Source organism: Carassius gibelio, chromosome B1 (assembly GCF_023724105.1).
Source record: "Carassius gibelio isolate Cgi1373 ecotype wild population from Czech Republic chromosome B1, carGib1.2-hapl.c, whole genome shotgun sequence".
Classification (NCBI taxonomy): domain Eukaryota; kingdom Metazoa; phylum Chordata; class Actinopteri; order Cypriniformes; family Cyprinidae; genus Carassius; species Carassius gibelio.
Window position 1 is genome coordinate 31,525,136 of NC_068396.1, and position 17,544 is coordinate 31,542,679.

Below are 17,544 nucleotides of genomic sequence, written 5' to 3' on the forward strand. Positions count from 1 at the left end.
TTGTTGATTCTGGCTCAGTTAGGCTAGTTTTTCACTCTTTCATTCAGTGTGTGTCGGATGGACAGGATGTTTTGCGTCCTGCAGGTCTGTGTTTAATGAGCTGTGCTTCAGTGACCTCATGCTCACCTCTTAGTGGACGGCGTGGGCAGGTCAATGTTGGTCTCCTCTGAGTACGTCTGCAGAGAGAGAGAGAGAAACAGCAGTGAGCTCATTCCTCTGCAGGAGCACAACACACTCATCTCAGTTCATCTCTGGATACGTGTTTATAGATATAGATATATATATCAGCTCATGCTGCTGTGCTTCACATTCGCTCCCCTCTCGGTTCACACCTGGAGTCTAAATGGAGCTTCTCGTCAGTGGGTTCATCATGTTTTGAATAAAAAAATTAAAAACCTGTAAATGTGACATTCGGTGACGGCTGTGACAGACTCAACTGCAGCACGTTCAAATCAGCTATGACTAACAAACATATTGATAAGAAGGTCTTCGTGAAGGTTGTTCTCGGCCTTTGTGTTTCTGTGCATCAATTGGAGCATGCAAACAAAGTATTCGGCAAGCGCATTTCAATTTGCACCGCATGAAAGGTAGGAGAGAAAAACATCTCTCAGAGTCTCTATCAGAATAAATACAAATGCATATATTGTATTCTCCCTAAACTCACAGAGGCTGTCAACAGGTAAACAATGATGCATTATTTGGATCGTAAAATAAGGTATTTATAATTGTAACTACGTGCTGCTTTTAATGAATGCTATTTTAACAATCCAAAACAGAATAATTTACTACAATATGAGTCTAATGAAACTCATTAATCAGTGTAATCAGTATAAATGTTGTATGAAATGTATAATTGTACTGCTGGAGTGAATGTCAATGTAGATTGTATGTTAAATGTTGTTGTAAACATAAATACTGTTATGCAAGAAAAAATTTCAGACACAGTCTGACAATAAAGTATAAAGTAAAGTAAAGTCTAATGTAAATGTACTGTATACAAACACAAATTTTTTTCATTAAGAAATGTGTGAAAAATTAATGAACAGATAGAAATATACATGTAAAATAGAGCAAAATATAAAAATAAACTTTTAAAATAAATAGAAAAATGAAGAAAAAGTTATTCATTAATTAATAAATATAAACATAATACTTTATAATATAAATATGAATTAATACATAAAAGACCAAATACAAGAATGCTACCAGAATGTTTTCTTAAAGGGAAATGAACAGAAATACTGTACTAATCAGGCTGTTAACAGTAACACTAACTAGCTAATTAAGCATTATAAAATACCTTCAAATATAAATATAAACAACAAATATAAATCTACTTCTAACCAATTCAAAAACAAATAAAAATCACATATAAATAATCAAATAAGTTAATATAAAAATAATAGTTTTGGTCAGTTAGTAAGCAGTGGTTTGTTTGTGGAAATCACACTCCAGTACTTCTCCAACAGTATTTGAACATACTGTACCTCTCCAGCAATGCCATTCAGCATCAGAAAAGAGCTTCCTGTGAGCGAGTTATCCAGGAAGTCATCGATCTCCAGAGACTCCTGGTCCACCTGAGGAGGAAGCTGCTCCACAGAGACCTGAGCGTCATCAACAGAGACACAACATTCATTTACCACTGCGCTGTGGTCATGTCTCTAGATGATCATACAGTGGTGGCCCAAATGATCAGAGCCATTTCTTAACTGTTGAAAATACTAGTGTTCTAATAATTCAGGCCACTACTGTATGTGTGTGTGTGTGTGTGTGTGTGTGTCTCACCTTACTGCGGCTGAGTCTGAACAGACAGAAGACGAGCAGGTAGAGGGGATAGACCAGCAGACAGCTCACAAGCCCCGCCCACAGCGTCTCTGCATTCACCGAGACCAGCGCAGACACCGGCGTAGAGCTAAACACACGCTCACACATCACAATAGAACTGCACAGTAAATTGATGGCTGCTGTTTCACCATACACATGACACTGCTTTATCATGAGCACATCAGACCATACCTCCTAAACTATACTGTCCTGTACTGTATTATAATGTACTATAATATACAATACTATACTGTACTGTACTATATTATACTGTAATATACTATACTATACTGTACTGTACTATACTATATATACTGCACTGTACTATACTATACTGTACTATATTTTACTGTACTATATTTTACTGTACTGTACTATACTATACTGTACTATATTATACTGCACTATACTATATTATACTGTACTATACAATACTATACTGTATTAAAACATACTGTACTGTACTGTACTAAACTATACTGTACTATACTTTGTTGTACTATACTATACTGTACTATACTATAATATACTATACTGTACTATACTATAATATACTGTAGTATACTATATTGTACTATACTATAATATACTGTACTGTACTATACTATATTATAATATACTATACTATACTATAATATACTGTACTGTACTATACTATAATGCACTGTACTATACTATAATATACTGTACTGTACTATACTATACTGTACTCTATTATACTGTACTATACTATATTATACTGTACTATACTATACTGTACTATACTATAATATACTGTACTATACTGTACTATACTATAATGTACTGTACTATACTGTACTATACTATATTGTAATATACTATACTATACTGTACTATACTATAATATACTGTACTGTACTGTACTATACCGTAGTATACTGTACTGTACTATACGATACTGTACTGTACTATACTATAATATACTGTACTGTATTATACTGTACTGTACTACACTATACTATAATATACTGTAATGTACTATACTCTACTGTACTATACTATACTATACTGTACTATACTATAATATACTGTACTGTACTATACTATAATATACTGAACTGTACTATACTGTACTATACTATACTGTACTGTATTATACTGTACTATACTATATTATACTGTACTATGCTATACTGTACTACACTATAATATACTGTACTGTACTATACTGTACTATACTATATTGTAATATACTATACTATACTGTACTATACTATAATATACTGTACTGTACTATACCGTAGTATACTGTACTGTACTGTACTATACGATACTGTACTATACTATAATATACTGTACTATACTGTACTGTACTTCACCTGTTGCTGTAGGAGACGGTGCCGAACCACACGGCGTTGGCCAGCATGCAGAGCTGAATGAGCAGAGTGCAGCAGGTGAGCCGCTGCAGCCGTGTGAAGGGGCTCCGCGGAGGACGCTCCCACAGTGACAGCCACACGTGACTCTCACACACGGCCCTCTGCAGCTCCCAGGACAGCAGCCGCGGCCACTCGTGTAGCTCCGCCTCCTCTGCACACAGGAAACACAGAGTCAGCAGCAGCAAGCTGGTTCACTCATTAGTGCACAGTGAGTGATGTGTTAATGGAGCATGAGGCAGAAGTGAACACTTGCTGCACTACGTAGGCTAACTAGTTAGTATATAATACCCATATAACATCCTGCTCCAACTGAGCATAGCTGGGATAACTACTTTATGTACTATAATTTAAAAGTAGTATTTTTTATTTGTACACAATAAATTTTGGATTTTAAAAAAAAAAAAAAAATTTTAATTTGAGTTAAAATGTTACCAATTTCTTTTATTTTAATATTATTTTGTTTTATACATTTTTAATGTTAAAATAATTATACATTTATATATATATATATATATATATATATATATATATATATATATATATATATATATATATATATGATTTGTCAATGAAATGCACCTAATTGTATCCAGTATTTTAGGTGAATACAATTAGTTTTTCATTTTGGAGATATAAGGCGCCTGCATTAGGTTAAATGTCCACTAAAACGAACAATTTAATGTAACTTCTTATTAGAAGCAACACATTACTGTTAATCTTCACAAACATTATGAGCAAACAGAAAAATAAAGGACTTGATTTCCTCTTTTTAAAGCACTATGATGTTCCTGCCCTTATTCCTTCTCGGAATATTCATGATCTTAAGAATCTAATTCCAGCTCCAACCAATCACAACAGGTTGTATCTGTGGGGGCGGGGCTTTACCTGAGGCCTCCACCTCTATCTCGACCCTGCCGTCCGTCTTCTCGTTGTCGACCGAGAGCCATTCCTCAACCAGGAAGAAATAACTGCTGGCCGTCTGCAGGTCCTTCACCAGGACGTACTGGAGCAGCCATGCAGGAGACAGCCCTGACACACACACACACACACACACACACACACACACACACAGGTTTATCCTGACGCATCTGCCCGCTCCACACTGCTGGTGTTGTTCATGCCGATCGCTTCAGTACCTTTGTTGTCGTGCCACACGCGGATCTTCAGCACGCTGCCCAGGCTGATGTCTGAGGCCACGTGGAAGATGTCCAGACTGTTTCGAGTGAACGCTCCGACACTGTCCAGGTGTCTGTGTCCACTGCGGCTCTCACTGCCATGAAGACTGATGCCCACGTGAGCCGTGGTTCCTGCAGCGGAGAGAAAGAGCTCAGTGATTGACAGTCACTCAGTGAGGAATATCCATCGCTCTAATCATGAGACTAAACAGACGAGCCTCAGACAGCGCCTAACTAAGACCAAGACCATAAAACAAACAAAAAACAAAGGGAATATATATATATATATATATATATATATATATATATATATATATATATATATATATATATATGTATATATATATATATATATATATATATGTATATATATATATATATATATATATATATATATATATATATGTATATATATATATATATATATATGTATATATATATATATATATATATATATATATATATTTATTATTATTATTATTATTATTTTTTTTTTTTTTTGTGGTCAATGCAAGATTTCGAATTTTAATATAATTTAAATCCATGTACTAAAATAACAAAACTAAATGATTCGTGTACTTTTGCGTCCATTCGTTTTTCTTTTTTTAACAACTATATAAAAAACATGTGATTTTCTTTATATTTGTTTTCAAGTTAATGGAGAGATTAACCACAAACAAAGTAAATTTTCTTATTTAAAATTATTTTATAAATGAAAATCAAATTATTGGTATACAACTATTTTTTCAGTTTTACAAAAATGCAATTTTTGATTCTTGCATTTTATTTGAGTTTACCCAGAACATTTATTTGATGACCTCTTCGTCGCCACTTTAAGGTGAACCACTACACGTGCAGGATTAATTCAGCAAAAAGATGGAGCAGTACGTTCTTTTTCAAGGAAGCAAAGGGGTAACGTTGAAGGACGATGACATGAGCGCGGAGAAGAAAGGTCGAATTTTTCAGGTGAGTACAAACATCAGTATTATTAGTTTACAGAGAAAAAAACACATGATCTTCGAAATGCACGGTAACTTTTTTTCGTTCAGCTTTATTAGCCTACTAACGTTACATGTTTCAAACTAGCTTTACAGTAAAAAATCAATAAGAGAAAATGAGCTAATCAATGCTGGACAGATAAATGTAAGCAAACCGTGTAGATACTGGCAAAGTGTAATCAATTATGAAATGAAAAAAATTCGGCCATAAATCAGTCATAAAGACAGTGGTGTTATCACATGGAGTTGTGGTTATTAACCTTGACCTTGCTATTGTTTTTAAGGTTTCATCGCAGACTCTGTCTTTGACAGATTCGAATAGCAATTTTCCCGGCACAGTCGGGTTACTTCAGTGCCCTAGACTTCACTGCACGTGGGCATTATGAGGTCCATGGGGATGAAGTGGAGAAAGGGGATCTCACCCCAGGAACACCCCTCTCAACCCCAACAGCCTCCCAGCGTTTCTCCTTTACACGCAATACTCCACCCTCTGCAGCTGCTGTGTGTGTGTGTGTGTGTGCGCGTGTGTGTGAAAGAGAAATTCAATTCTGAATTTGTCATGTGCATGTCTCCAGATCCATTTACATAGCTGATTTAGTAAACGGCAAACTGAGGCCAAGCAGGATGGTGGTAGTTCATTTCATGGAATGTGAGGCTACAGTACATGGCATTATTGGGAAAGTTCAAGATGCTCTTGGCAGTTATGATCCTGTAATTCTCACCGATGCCCAGGGCAATGAGATACTTGACTCTGAAGGAACTAAAGGTGCGTATTTGTCAGCATTTTTAATCTGTTTTGAACATCAAAAGTAATATGACAATTTTTCATGGCATGTCACCTCCACGTACTCCGGATCCATCTACTGGAAGCAAAATGCCCGCAAGGTATTTGCCATTGCAGAGCACGACTTCACAGAATTTCAAGGCAGCAAGAGGAAAAGAAGGTACAGAATTAGTATTTGTGAGTAAATATTTTTTTCAAATGCACAAGTCAATTCTAATTTATTTTAAACTAAATTTAGCTCAGGTCGGAAAGATGATGAAATATCAAGTCTACAAGATGTCTATGATAAGATAGAAGAAGTGGTGCTGGCGTCACAGGGCCTTCAGCAAGTTATCTCAACTATCAAAGAGCTTTCTGAGCTGTCCAGTCAAACACCTGCCAAAACCTTGACTGAAGTCCAAACAGAGAAAATAAAAGCAGCTTTCACTTGCATAGTCTGCAAAGGTAAGAGGTTAACCATATCTTTATAAACTGATGGAAGGGTTTGGATGTATTCACTTTAAAATGAGGGACAGAAACCGCTTGCATTTCATAAATTTTTTTAATTTGCTTTCTGAAAATGAATAAAAATCACAAAAGAGTTTATAACAATATGAGTAATTATTGTGGGGCTTTGATAGCATGAGATAATCATTATTTGTGTTTATGGGGTGGTTTCCCAGACAGGGCTTATCCTAGTCCCAGAAAATGCATGTTTGAGCTGCCTAAATTTAAAAACATCTTGTAATTGTATGTCTTAACATCTATCAATGCCAACTAAGGCCTAGTCCTGGATTAATCTAAACCCTTTCCAGGAATTGGAAACTGCCCCTTTATGTACCTTTTTCCAGGTAGTTGGATAATAAAGTTTGCCTTTTTTAAACACCCCATCTCTGCACAATAACTGATTTTTAATTTTTTTTTGTAACATTTTGTTTTTTAGGACCCATCGATCAACCAGTATTTGCCACCTGCTGTAGAAGCCTGATCGGATGTAAACTTTGTGTTGATCAATGGATGGCTACTTCATCACAGTGCTTAAAATGCAGAGAGGAAGCTCTTAGCAACCACATCTTTCTTGCAGCAGGTCTCTCTGAAGCTTTGTTAGCTCTTGGTGACATCATTAGGGTAGAGTAGGCCTACATTACCCAGGAAAAAATGTTTAGCTGTTCAGCAATTCAAGTTTAGTTCAGTAGTTTATTTGACAGTTGTTGTGTAAAGTTTTGTTGCACAACTACTTAAAACAAGAACTTCCACATCAACATCATGTTGATGCTTAAATTTGTGTGTAATATTTTGTTTCTAGAAAAAACACTCGATGGAAAGCAGCATTGAACAATTAGAAGGCATTCTCTTTAAGAGTATCTTTGAGTTAAATTTACTAAACAGACCAAAGCCTCTTTAAAAGATAATAAAAAGTTTTTGTTGAAAGTATTATTGAGCAAGTAAGTGATGTCTGGCCACTTTTCTGAAAACAGTTGTTCCACTGTAGCCTTCTCGTGTTCACTTGTAAAAGGGTCTGTTCCAAAGGCCGAAACCCTTGTCAAAGATGATCCCAGAGTGTTCATGTACAGATCAGCTGCTTCAGTTCCATTGTTTTTGCACAACCACCCTGTGCAATCTGGTCGTGGATTCCATTTCCTGTAGTAAATGGGACATGTTAACTTGTAATAAATGTTTAAATGTCAACTGCTTGTCAAGAGTTTTTAAACATTATTTAGCATAGCAGGAATCCTGTGGTTGTTCCATGCCTCTACTACCCTGCTAATGCCCAGATGACACAGCTGACAGACAAGGTTAGACACACAGTATCTTGTTAGGTTGCAGTCCATATCAATCAGTTCTTGGTCGACCAGCTGAAAAAGAGCCTCCTTCGAAGGGTAACTAACCCTGTTGTTTATTTCAGGCCAAATTCTCTCAATGGTGTGATTCTGATGAATGAAAGGAATTAAACAGGCTGTTTTATACAGTAAATTCCTAAAATTATATAATTTTGTAAATTTCATACTGTAAATGTATATAAAAATTTGTGAGTGGATGCAGTTAATGACTTCATTTGGACAACTTGTATAGTATAATCTCAATTTAAAAAAATGCAGAAATGATGTAATATAATAATAAAGCAAATGTTGTTGTAGCAGTAATTTTGTGGTACCTAATGCTATTTAAATAGCCTGGGGCAATATAAGTATTATTAATAATAGTCATAATAACAAACTAACTTACACTGCATCGCATTTCATGATATGGTCGATTTATTGTCCAACCCTACTTTCTGCTGCTCGAATTCCCTTTGATGTCAAATAACCGGTCATCAATTTACGACCGTAGGTTGGTCCTGTCTAGAGGGATGGAAAGAATAATTTAAATCAATTTTGTTTACAACAGGCCGTGTGCTCGCCAAAACATTTCAATAATCTTAAAACAGGCGCTCTTCTGAAAACACCTTTGCTGCTTGACATCGTTTATTTTTTCGAGATGCTTTGTGGAATATCCGCTGAAATGATGTGTATCCTACAGTACTTAGCATGCATGGGTGGAAAGGGCAGAGAGTGGACTCTAGTTGGGGATTTTTTGTGTATTTTTTAAACCATAAATGCAGAAAATATCTCCATGTAGCGTAGCGCTTTACCCACAGTTTTGGGTAGTTTTACCCACATATTTCAACTCTCCCGTCACAAGATAGGCTAAACCGCAGAGCTGAGCGTGAAATGGTTTATTTTAAACGTTGCGCTTCTAATAGAAGTGATAAAAAATAGGCCTACATGTTTCGTCCTTGTTCTCAGAGTCAGCCGCCCGCGTAGGCTACGGATCGGATCTATTTAAACTGGCTGGCCGTGCCCGTGTTCGAAGTCCGACAGTATATGTTGCTAAGCCATCTTCTGGGTCAAATCCACAGATTATTATTTACATAAAATTACATTAATTTTTTTTGCTATTTCTTTTTTATTATTTAAGAATTGAATTTCATGACATTCAAAGTGGAGTTATCGCAGCCAAATCATCGCTGTCAAACATTAAAATGCCATTTAAAGCCTATAATAAGAGCATTTACTTCTACAGTTTAAATAATTCTTGTCTAACTTCTGGATAATTATTTAATGTAATGTATATGCAATTTGTGTTAGTTGCACTACGGGTAGCTCGGGATCATGGCATAGTACCCACGTACACAGATACTTTGCAAGTGCACCATGTCCCCACCACTTTTTGCCAAAGTTGACTTACTGAAAGAAATTATTGCGGCAGGTGTGTTAGGGTTACCATCTTATGAATGATATTGCATTTTATTACTTACTTCTTGTACTGCTGCCGATACAGCTATCTCCAGCTGAGTGTCGGAAACCTCCCGTTTCACACCATGACTGGCACAAAATCTTCTAACAGTCCTCGCCGAACAACCTCGCCCAACACCAATTTGAGACAGATGCTCAGCGTGTGTGGTGTTTTAAAATCATGTACAAAATCACTTCTCTGTACGGTTCCAGCAGGCGGCAAGGAACTCGACCGGAAGTTGAATTCGGCCGCGTGCCGCCATCTTGTAGCAGAACTTCACTTGCGTTAGCATTCCCATTGACTCCCATTCATTTCGGCGTCACTTTGACAGCGAATAACTTTACATCTGAGGCGTTTAAAGACTCCGTTTGTCCTTTATTTATTTCTAAAGATACACGACAATGTATAAAGGGCTCCATTACCTTCTATGTTACATTATGGCCCCGTATAAACAGTTTTTGTAAAAAATAGGCTAACGATTGCGTCATAACCACTCAACTCTCTGTCGCATTACCGTACAGACAGGAGGAGAAGCTCGCAGGCAATTAACTTAATATGGCGTACTGGCGTTACATTTTAAAATACTACACAAAATAATTAATCATCAAACTTACTCCTGCTCACTCACGACAAACAACTCCCCGCTCAAGCTCGCCGTCTCTGCAAGATTAACGATGGCAGTTTGCACACACAGCTACTAGAAGATTTACATCTGTCAGACAGGTTGCTGACGTCGTCAAGCTTCGTTTGAGTCTGCGTTTCAGAAACGGAAGTGCTAAAAAACGCTAAAAATGGACTTCACTGGTTCAATTGAGTTCCAATGGGGTCGCTGTGTCCATTTCTTTTACTGTCTATGGGTTCATGAGACATGGTGCTTCGCATTCAATGGTGCGGGAAAAAATATTTCCGGGTCACTAATTTGGCCTCAGAAAACTAGTACAATTCGCTTTTATTCGATATTAATTTGTGTATTTTATAAATGTAAAGTAAAGGTGCAAAAAGTCATAAACAAAAATCTGAAAATAAGTCAATATAAATTTTTTCGTAGAATGTTCTGAATACAGTTCTAATTCAAAAATTTGAATGTAACTTTTTTTGCTTAAAATACAACAAGCGTTTATATTTTATTTTTCTCGTCATGGTTAAAAACAGAAAAAAGAATGGACGCAAAAGTACATGGACCCTAAATAAAAACTACCAAATAAAAACTAAATTGGTACAAAAACGAGTAAATGATAAAATGAAAAAAGGACAAAAACACAACACAATTATTCATATTTGATCGAAAATCGAAACTAAATGTGAAATACAAAAATAAAAACTATTTCAAATTGTATATATATATATATAATATTTTCATGACACATTAAAGAAAAGAGTTACTTGAAATAAAATGAACATTAATTGAAAAAGAATACACTATTCTATGAACTATAACATGGTATAGTAAAATAAGTAAAACTAAAATGGAAATAAAAATGAACTAAAACTAAACAGACATATTTAAAAATGACAAAAACACACAACAAAATAGCTAAAACTGTAACTAAAATTAAAAATGGAAAATGCAAAAATAAAAACTAATTCACAATATAGACATAAAAAAACAACTAAATGTTTTTAAGAATTTATCTAGTAATCTATGCAATTTTAACCACACACAAAATTCACTCATGTTGAAGTTGGTGATATCTACACTATTGATAATAGACAATGGCCTTTTTTGGCCATAAATTCTTGACCTTAACAGACACCGGTGTACAGTGAGGCAGAGCCAGTCCCTTTAACACGTCCTGTCCTAACCGTCTCACCTGCCCCGTAGGCCCAGCCGGTCTTGACCTGGATCTCGTACTTGTACAGCCCGTCCTTCCCACACAGAGGCACCACAGAGGCCCGTCTCAGGTCCATCTGATCCAGCTTGTGCAGTACAGCCCCGGCCACAACGTAACACAGCAGTACCATCACACACAGCAGCACCACCACCAGACTACGAGTCACCGAACGCTCCTGACAGGGACCAGACACATAAAATCTAGCTTTAAAAACTATATAAAATTCATAAATAAATGTCTTTTAAATTAACATTTTATATATATGAAACTTCAGATTAAAATATAAAAATAATAAAACATTAATTTTTTTACATAATATACGTCAAGCATAGTGGTAAATACAACATTACAACAATGACCCGGACATAAAAATATTTTTGAAAATGCACACAAAAAATAAAAAATTAAATTAAATTCACTAATTTATGTAACTTTAACATTTTTAATTCTAATATAATATAATATAATATAATATAAAAAAACAATTAAATTATATGAACTTTTAAAATAACATTTTGTACATATTAAGCTTCAGAATAATAGAAATACAAAAATGTAAAGAAACATACTACTAAAATAGTAAAATATAAAGAGAAATGTTCATTTAAAATAAAATAAATTTAAAACAACAGAATGATATATATATATATATATATATATATAGATAGATAGTAGTTAACATTTGAAGTGGATCAAAAAACGTAATCAAAGTTGTCCTAAGACAAGAATGCATTTAGGTTTTAGGAGAACTCTGATGAAAGGTTTTAAACCACTTCATATGTTGACTAGTGTATTCTGAAGAATCATTACTCCTGTGTCTGGACAGAATTAAGGTGAATTCAAAACCAATCTTCTGAAAGGAGAAGTTGAGTTGTGCTGCTCACAGGAATGATGAAGGAGACGGCGTCGGCGGGGACGAACAGGCTGGCGGCGAAAGCGGTGAGATGATGTGTGCGACACACGGCTCGGCTCACGCTGGTCTCAGGAAGCGGATCCATGCCGTCCGTCCTCCACTGACTGGTGCTTTCACTGAAATACTGACACAGCGAGGTGAACACGGCCACCTCCAGCCGGATCAGAGCCGGATCATCTGCGCCGCAGCCCACCGTCACGTTAATGAAGTGATCACGCGTGGTGTCATAGGACCTGATGGAGAACACACATCAGACAGTAGAAGACAAAGCTCATTTGTGTTTTTAGTGGAGCGTAATCACTAATGCTTTTATTTTATTGGCCTCAAAATCACAGACATAATTTACAAAATGTATTTTATTTGGAGTTTATATTGGACAGGATGAGGCGCTCTCTTTGTGTTTTGTGAAACACTCATCTTCACCGCTGATAATAATGAATTTATTCATTTATTATAGATGACTGGCCTAACATGCACTTCCTGTATAAACCATGCAGCATCGAGAAGCATCCAAACATTAGCAAGAGCCTTACTTTGGAGACAAGAAGAAAGTGTAGAGTCGGTGGTCCAGGTCCCGCCCCCGTGTCATATTAAGCGTGATGCGTTTCCTGTCAGTGCTGTTGTATTCATTGGGCCATTCGGAGGTGTGTAGATACGCTGTGATGAATGGATCCAATACCCACTTCTCCGGAGGATCTGAGGACACAGGGGCGAGAAGAAAGAGCTCTTAAGAGATAAATCAAAACAAGAAACACTCAAAAGGAGGATGAATATCCCTGAAAATGCTATTTCCCCTCCAACGAGAAGAAATAACGCTAACCTTTACAATGCATTACACTGACCATGTGCTGTAATAACTAGTAATTGTTCCAGTTAGTCGACTAGTTGGTTTATTTGGCTAAACTAAAATGAACCCTGAGGGGTTCCTGTAATAAAGCTTGAATTAAAATTGAGAAAAATATAAGTGATAAAAAATAAAAATAAAGCTCATTTAAAATATTTAAAACCACTATAATAATAATAAAAATAATAATAATTATAATAATTATATATATATATATATATATATATATATATATATATATATATATATATATATATATATATAATATCATGAAATATGTTTGTTTATTAATTTATTTATTATTGGACATTTCACAATATGATGATATTTTCTCATGCAGCTTTCAAAATACTGATCGGATAACATGAGATTAATTGTTATTATTATATTTTTTTTTGTTATACGTTTTTAACAGAAAGAAAATATACAGTGGTGGCCAAAATAGTTAGAACACTTGTTAATACTTTACAATATGGGTGCACAAATATGCATTAAATAATGCTTAACTAATGCACAGATAATCATGAGTGTATAACTCATGATGGACTAAACCATTTATTAATGATTACTGGCATCAGCAATTAATGAACACTCTTTATGATTTGTAGATTAAGTAATCCATAAATTATTATTAGTTAAAAGTGTCATAAAGCATTAATTCCCTAATAACATATTATATTAACGAATGAAGTAAATTCATATGTTAATAACCACAATGTGTTGAAGCATGCATTTCAACTTCCAGTTGTCTGCTTTAATGAATCACTAGTTAATGATTTACAAAGGTATCATTTTCTTATGATCTTACTTGTTGAGGCACAGAACTATTAACTAATTGTTAACTAATATGTCATTGTGGCTATTGATTTTGAATTAATCAATTAGTCATATGCCTAAGTCATAACATAGTGATACCTTTACAAATCATTAACTAATGATTAACAGAAGCAGCCCACTACTGTAAATCTATAATTTGCAGGACATTTTTCTTGAGCTAATCACAGATAAATAATCTTATAATAAAATAATATTTTTTAAATAATATAAATACACTGTATATTTTTTTACTTTTATTTTGTATATATTTTTTCTTAGTATGACACCTTTATTTTTTTCTCACACCGTTTCTTATTCTCAGTGGCTCCCCCTTGTGTTGAAGGTCTTACCGTCTAGTACGGTGAAGTTGAGTTGGACGTAGATTGCCGCTTGTCTGTTGGTGTTCCTCGTGCTCACCCTCACGATGACTGAATCACAGCGGCTGATGTTCTCGGCTCCCGCCGGCGGCAGGACGGTCTCCAATCCGTTCCCGTTCGGCCCAGCCCCACTCCCGTTATTAACGGCAACCGTTATGGCATGACTGTCTTCCAGTTCTGAGATGGGAATCTGCGTGCCGTTCACCGTGCGAAACTCCATGGACGCCACCTCCGTGGACACGGTGTAATTGGCGATGTAGTTGAACGGGAACGGATTGGGCTCCACTTGGAACAGCAGCTGCACGATGCCGTCCTCGCTGCTGGGCGCCAGAGCGCCCCCTGCTGCCCGTCCCAGACTGCTGTTGAAGGCTCGCGGGATGGAGAAACGGCGGCACTCGGCCGCGTCGCTCTCGCCGTAGCAGAGCAGGCTCTGAGGGTCCACACGTTTGCCGGCGGCGATGATCTCTGCCCCGTGGAGGATCAGCGGCTCCTCGTTCAGGACGCGGCCCAGCATGAGGATCTGCATGAGGACGGAGGACAGGGTGTAGGCTTTAGCGGCCACCCGCAGCGGGTGATGCTGCTGCTCCTCTAACAGAAGCGGAGGCGGCTGGGTGAGGTCTTCACGGTCCTCTGACTCCGGAGGAGGAGAGGAGGCAGTCTGGCTCACCTGCTGGATCAGGCCACCTGAGGGAGGAGACAGTGTGGAGGTCTGGGTTACTGACTGGAGGAACACTGAAAACCAGCAGGCTCCACGAAAGACCAAAAAGTGGAGTGATATAAGTGCTATAAGACTGATTAGAATTTGATTTAATGTTGCTATCAAAAAATAAATAATATTTAAATCAAAAATTAGTTGCATGGCGATAAATCAATAAAATTAATTGTAATTAATCACACTGTTCAGAAAAAAAAATCCAGGATGAAGATAAATCAAGTAAAAAAAAACATACAATTTCAGACTCAGTGTGCAAGGAACTTCAGTCAGAAGAGAGAAAAATGAAAACATGTAAACAGTAACAGCTTGTTGCCTCTGGGGTTGTCTGTTGCTTTGTGACTCTGTTAGCATAACACAGCCATGAAACAGATGATTGTGTTTGGAGTCTGAGTGTGTGTGTGTGTGTGTGTGTGTGTTACCCATGATATTAAGGATGTTGTCTGCTATCTCGGTCGGGGTGACTGTGCCCTGTTTGGTGTCTGTCTGCAGGATCTCTAACATCGACTCTAGTTTGTCCAGAGTGCTGTTCTGACACTCTTCACACACAAACTCTCGACTCACAGCCTGCAAACAAACACATACGAGACAGACTCTATTCACTTGGTCACATGTCTCCTGAAGTGCTTCAGGGTTGAGCTGATGTGAGTGTGTCTCTCTCGTCTCACCGTGCACTGCGCGAGCGCCGCTGATGTCTGCTGGATGTCACTGACGGTGGTGAGGTCCAGTGACGTCAGCGCTCTGGTGATGTTTCCTCTGACGCTCACGCGATACTGATGCTCTGTCTTGGACACACGCTCATGTCTACGGGAAACACCCTGCTCATACTGACACACAGACACACACACAAGATGAGCTTATGGAGAAACACACGACAGGTGGATGGATGGATGGCGGGTCTCACCTCATTGAGGACGGTGATGAGGGCGAGCGACAGCTCCCGTACTCTCTGTGAGTCTCCCTGATGGAGCAGCTCCCTGAGGGTGGAGTCGGTCAGATTGCTGAGCCAGTGAGGGAGACTGCTGAATTCGTCAGGAACCGCCGGCAGCACCACCTCCATCGACCTGACACACATCACAAACCATTCACAGCGCTGCCAGCAAAGAGCAGAACACAGGAAGTCTTCCTGCCAGACCGTGTCTTACTTGTTGAGGGGCGTGACTGTCGCCCCCTGGTGGTCCTCCACCACGACACTCACAGACACCTGGTACTGGGTCGAGCTGAAGCCGGGGGGCAGGAAGGCTGAATGTTCGGGACTCGTGCCTTTATACACACAGAACTCCTCGCAGTCCTTCTTAGAGCAGCGCTCCGCCAGCAGACTATACACCAGCGGAGACTCGGCCTCGTCCATATCAGTGTAGCCTGAAAACCAGACACCATGACCAAAAATGTATCTAAAATAAACTTTTAACTGAACTGGGCTAGCTAACCAATCAGAGCCCAATGCCTATTTTTGAGGGAGGGGCTTCATAGAAGCAGGAAATGATCAGTGCATTTCTCAGAGAAGGGCAGAGTGGTGTAAAATAAAGGTAAATTATTTTTAAAAAATAATATGTTTGTTTAAAATCGAAGCATTAGCACATTACACTTCACCCCATACACACAATCAAGCCTAGAGAAATACAGTGAACCACCCCTTTAAGCGACATACACCAGTACTGTGGTATATCTAAAAATTTATATCATAACAAAAATAAACACTGGTATTTGCTATGAACCCAGCATTACACTGTAAAAATGATTGTGATTTTAACAGTAAAAAACTGTGAAATTTCTACAGTAAGTTCCCCTACTATGTAAGGTGAAAAACTGTAATAGACATTTCATAAAATACATTTTGTGTGTGAAAAAGTATGCATAATTTTGAGTGAAAAACTGTAAATTGGTGTTCCCGGAAATTCCCTGTGTTGCATTTCAAATTTGATGTTCTTTCTGTGAAATAACTATGTTTCCTCTTATTTTTTCTTATCAGTTACATTTATCAGGTTTGCATTTTACATCTAATGTTGTTGTGTTCATGTGCGTAGTGTTTGTGTGAATGACACTGTGCACCTTCTATCTATCTATATATATATATATAGATATAGTATATAGTATTGACCTTCTCCCAGACAGCAAGCAGTTTCGGCCCAGAACCATAAATCCATAAACCCTCAAATGTTGCTAAAGGTTTTTTACTGTAAATGTTCAGTCCTTCGTCTCCAGTCTCACCTGAGCAGTTGAAGTGCACTCTCTCCAGCAGCGTGCGCACCTGAGGCCCGTCGCCATCCGCCCACAGAGAACACGTCCCGCCGGCTGGAGGCAGGTTGGGGTGGAGCTCGATGTAGGCCACGCCCTCGCGGTCCATGCTGTCATCGGTCACGTGGAGGCTGAATATGTAGGAGTTTCCGTCACGGAGGATGCCCTGTCGGAGGACCAGGTTCATGCTGTCGCTGCCCGTGGTGGTGGTGTTCAGATCCAGCACCAGCGTCTCGTTCCCTCCGGTCATCGCCGTCCACCGCTAACAACAACAGACCGCGCACACGTCACTGATACTTCCCAGTCATTTCCATATTATTATTTTAACTTAAGTTTCTTGATAATAAAGTTAATTATTAAATAAATGCAAAACACTCAT

The 17,544-nt window shown here is 37.7% G+C and overlaps 1 protein-coding gene across 1 annotated transcript in view; it reads right to left on the minus strand.

Moving 5' to 3' along the window:
- Window positions 1-17,544, minus strand: part of pkd1a (polycystic kidney disease 1a) — a 73,908-nt gene that overhangs the window by 12,591 nt on the left and 43,773 nt on the right. Inside the window, exons 20-34 of the mRNA XM_052546043.1 lie at window positions 17,139-17,427; window positions 16,073-16,289; window positions 15,832-15,991; window positions 15,596-15,754; window positions 15,350-15,494; window positions 14,189-14,899; window positions 12,712-12,874; window positions 12,150-12,411; window positions 11,245-11,440; window positions 4,358-4,528; window positions 4,107-4,250; window positions 3,165-3,372; window positions 1,786-1,912; window positions 1,488-1,604; window positions 127-176 (exon numbers count right to left, since the gene is read on the minus strand). Coding sequence (XP_052402003.1) covers window positions 127-176; window positions 1,488-1,604; window positions 1,786-1,912; window positions 3,165-3,372; window positions 4,107-4,250; window positions 4,358-4,528; window positions 11,245-11,440; window positions 12,150-12,411; window positions 12,712-12,874; window positions 14,189-14,899; window positions 15,350-15,494; window positions 15,596-15,754; window positions 15,832-15,991; window positions 16,073-16,289; window positions 17,139-17,427 — 3,119 coding nt within the window. The remainder of the gene's footprint in view (window positions 1-126; window positions 177-1,487; window positions 1,605-1,785; window positions 1,913-3,164; window positions 3,373-4,106; window positions 4,251-4,357; window positions 4,529-11,244; window positions 11,441-12,149; window positions 12,412-12,711; window positions 12,875-14,188; window positions 14,900-15,349; window positions 15,495-15,595; window positions 15,755-15,831; window positions 15,992-16,072; window positions 16,290-17,138; window positions 17,428-17,544) is intronic.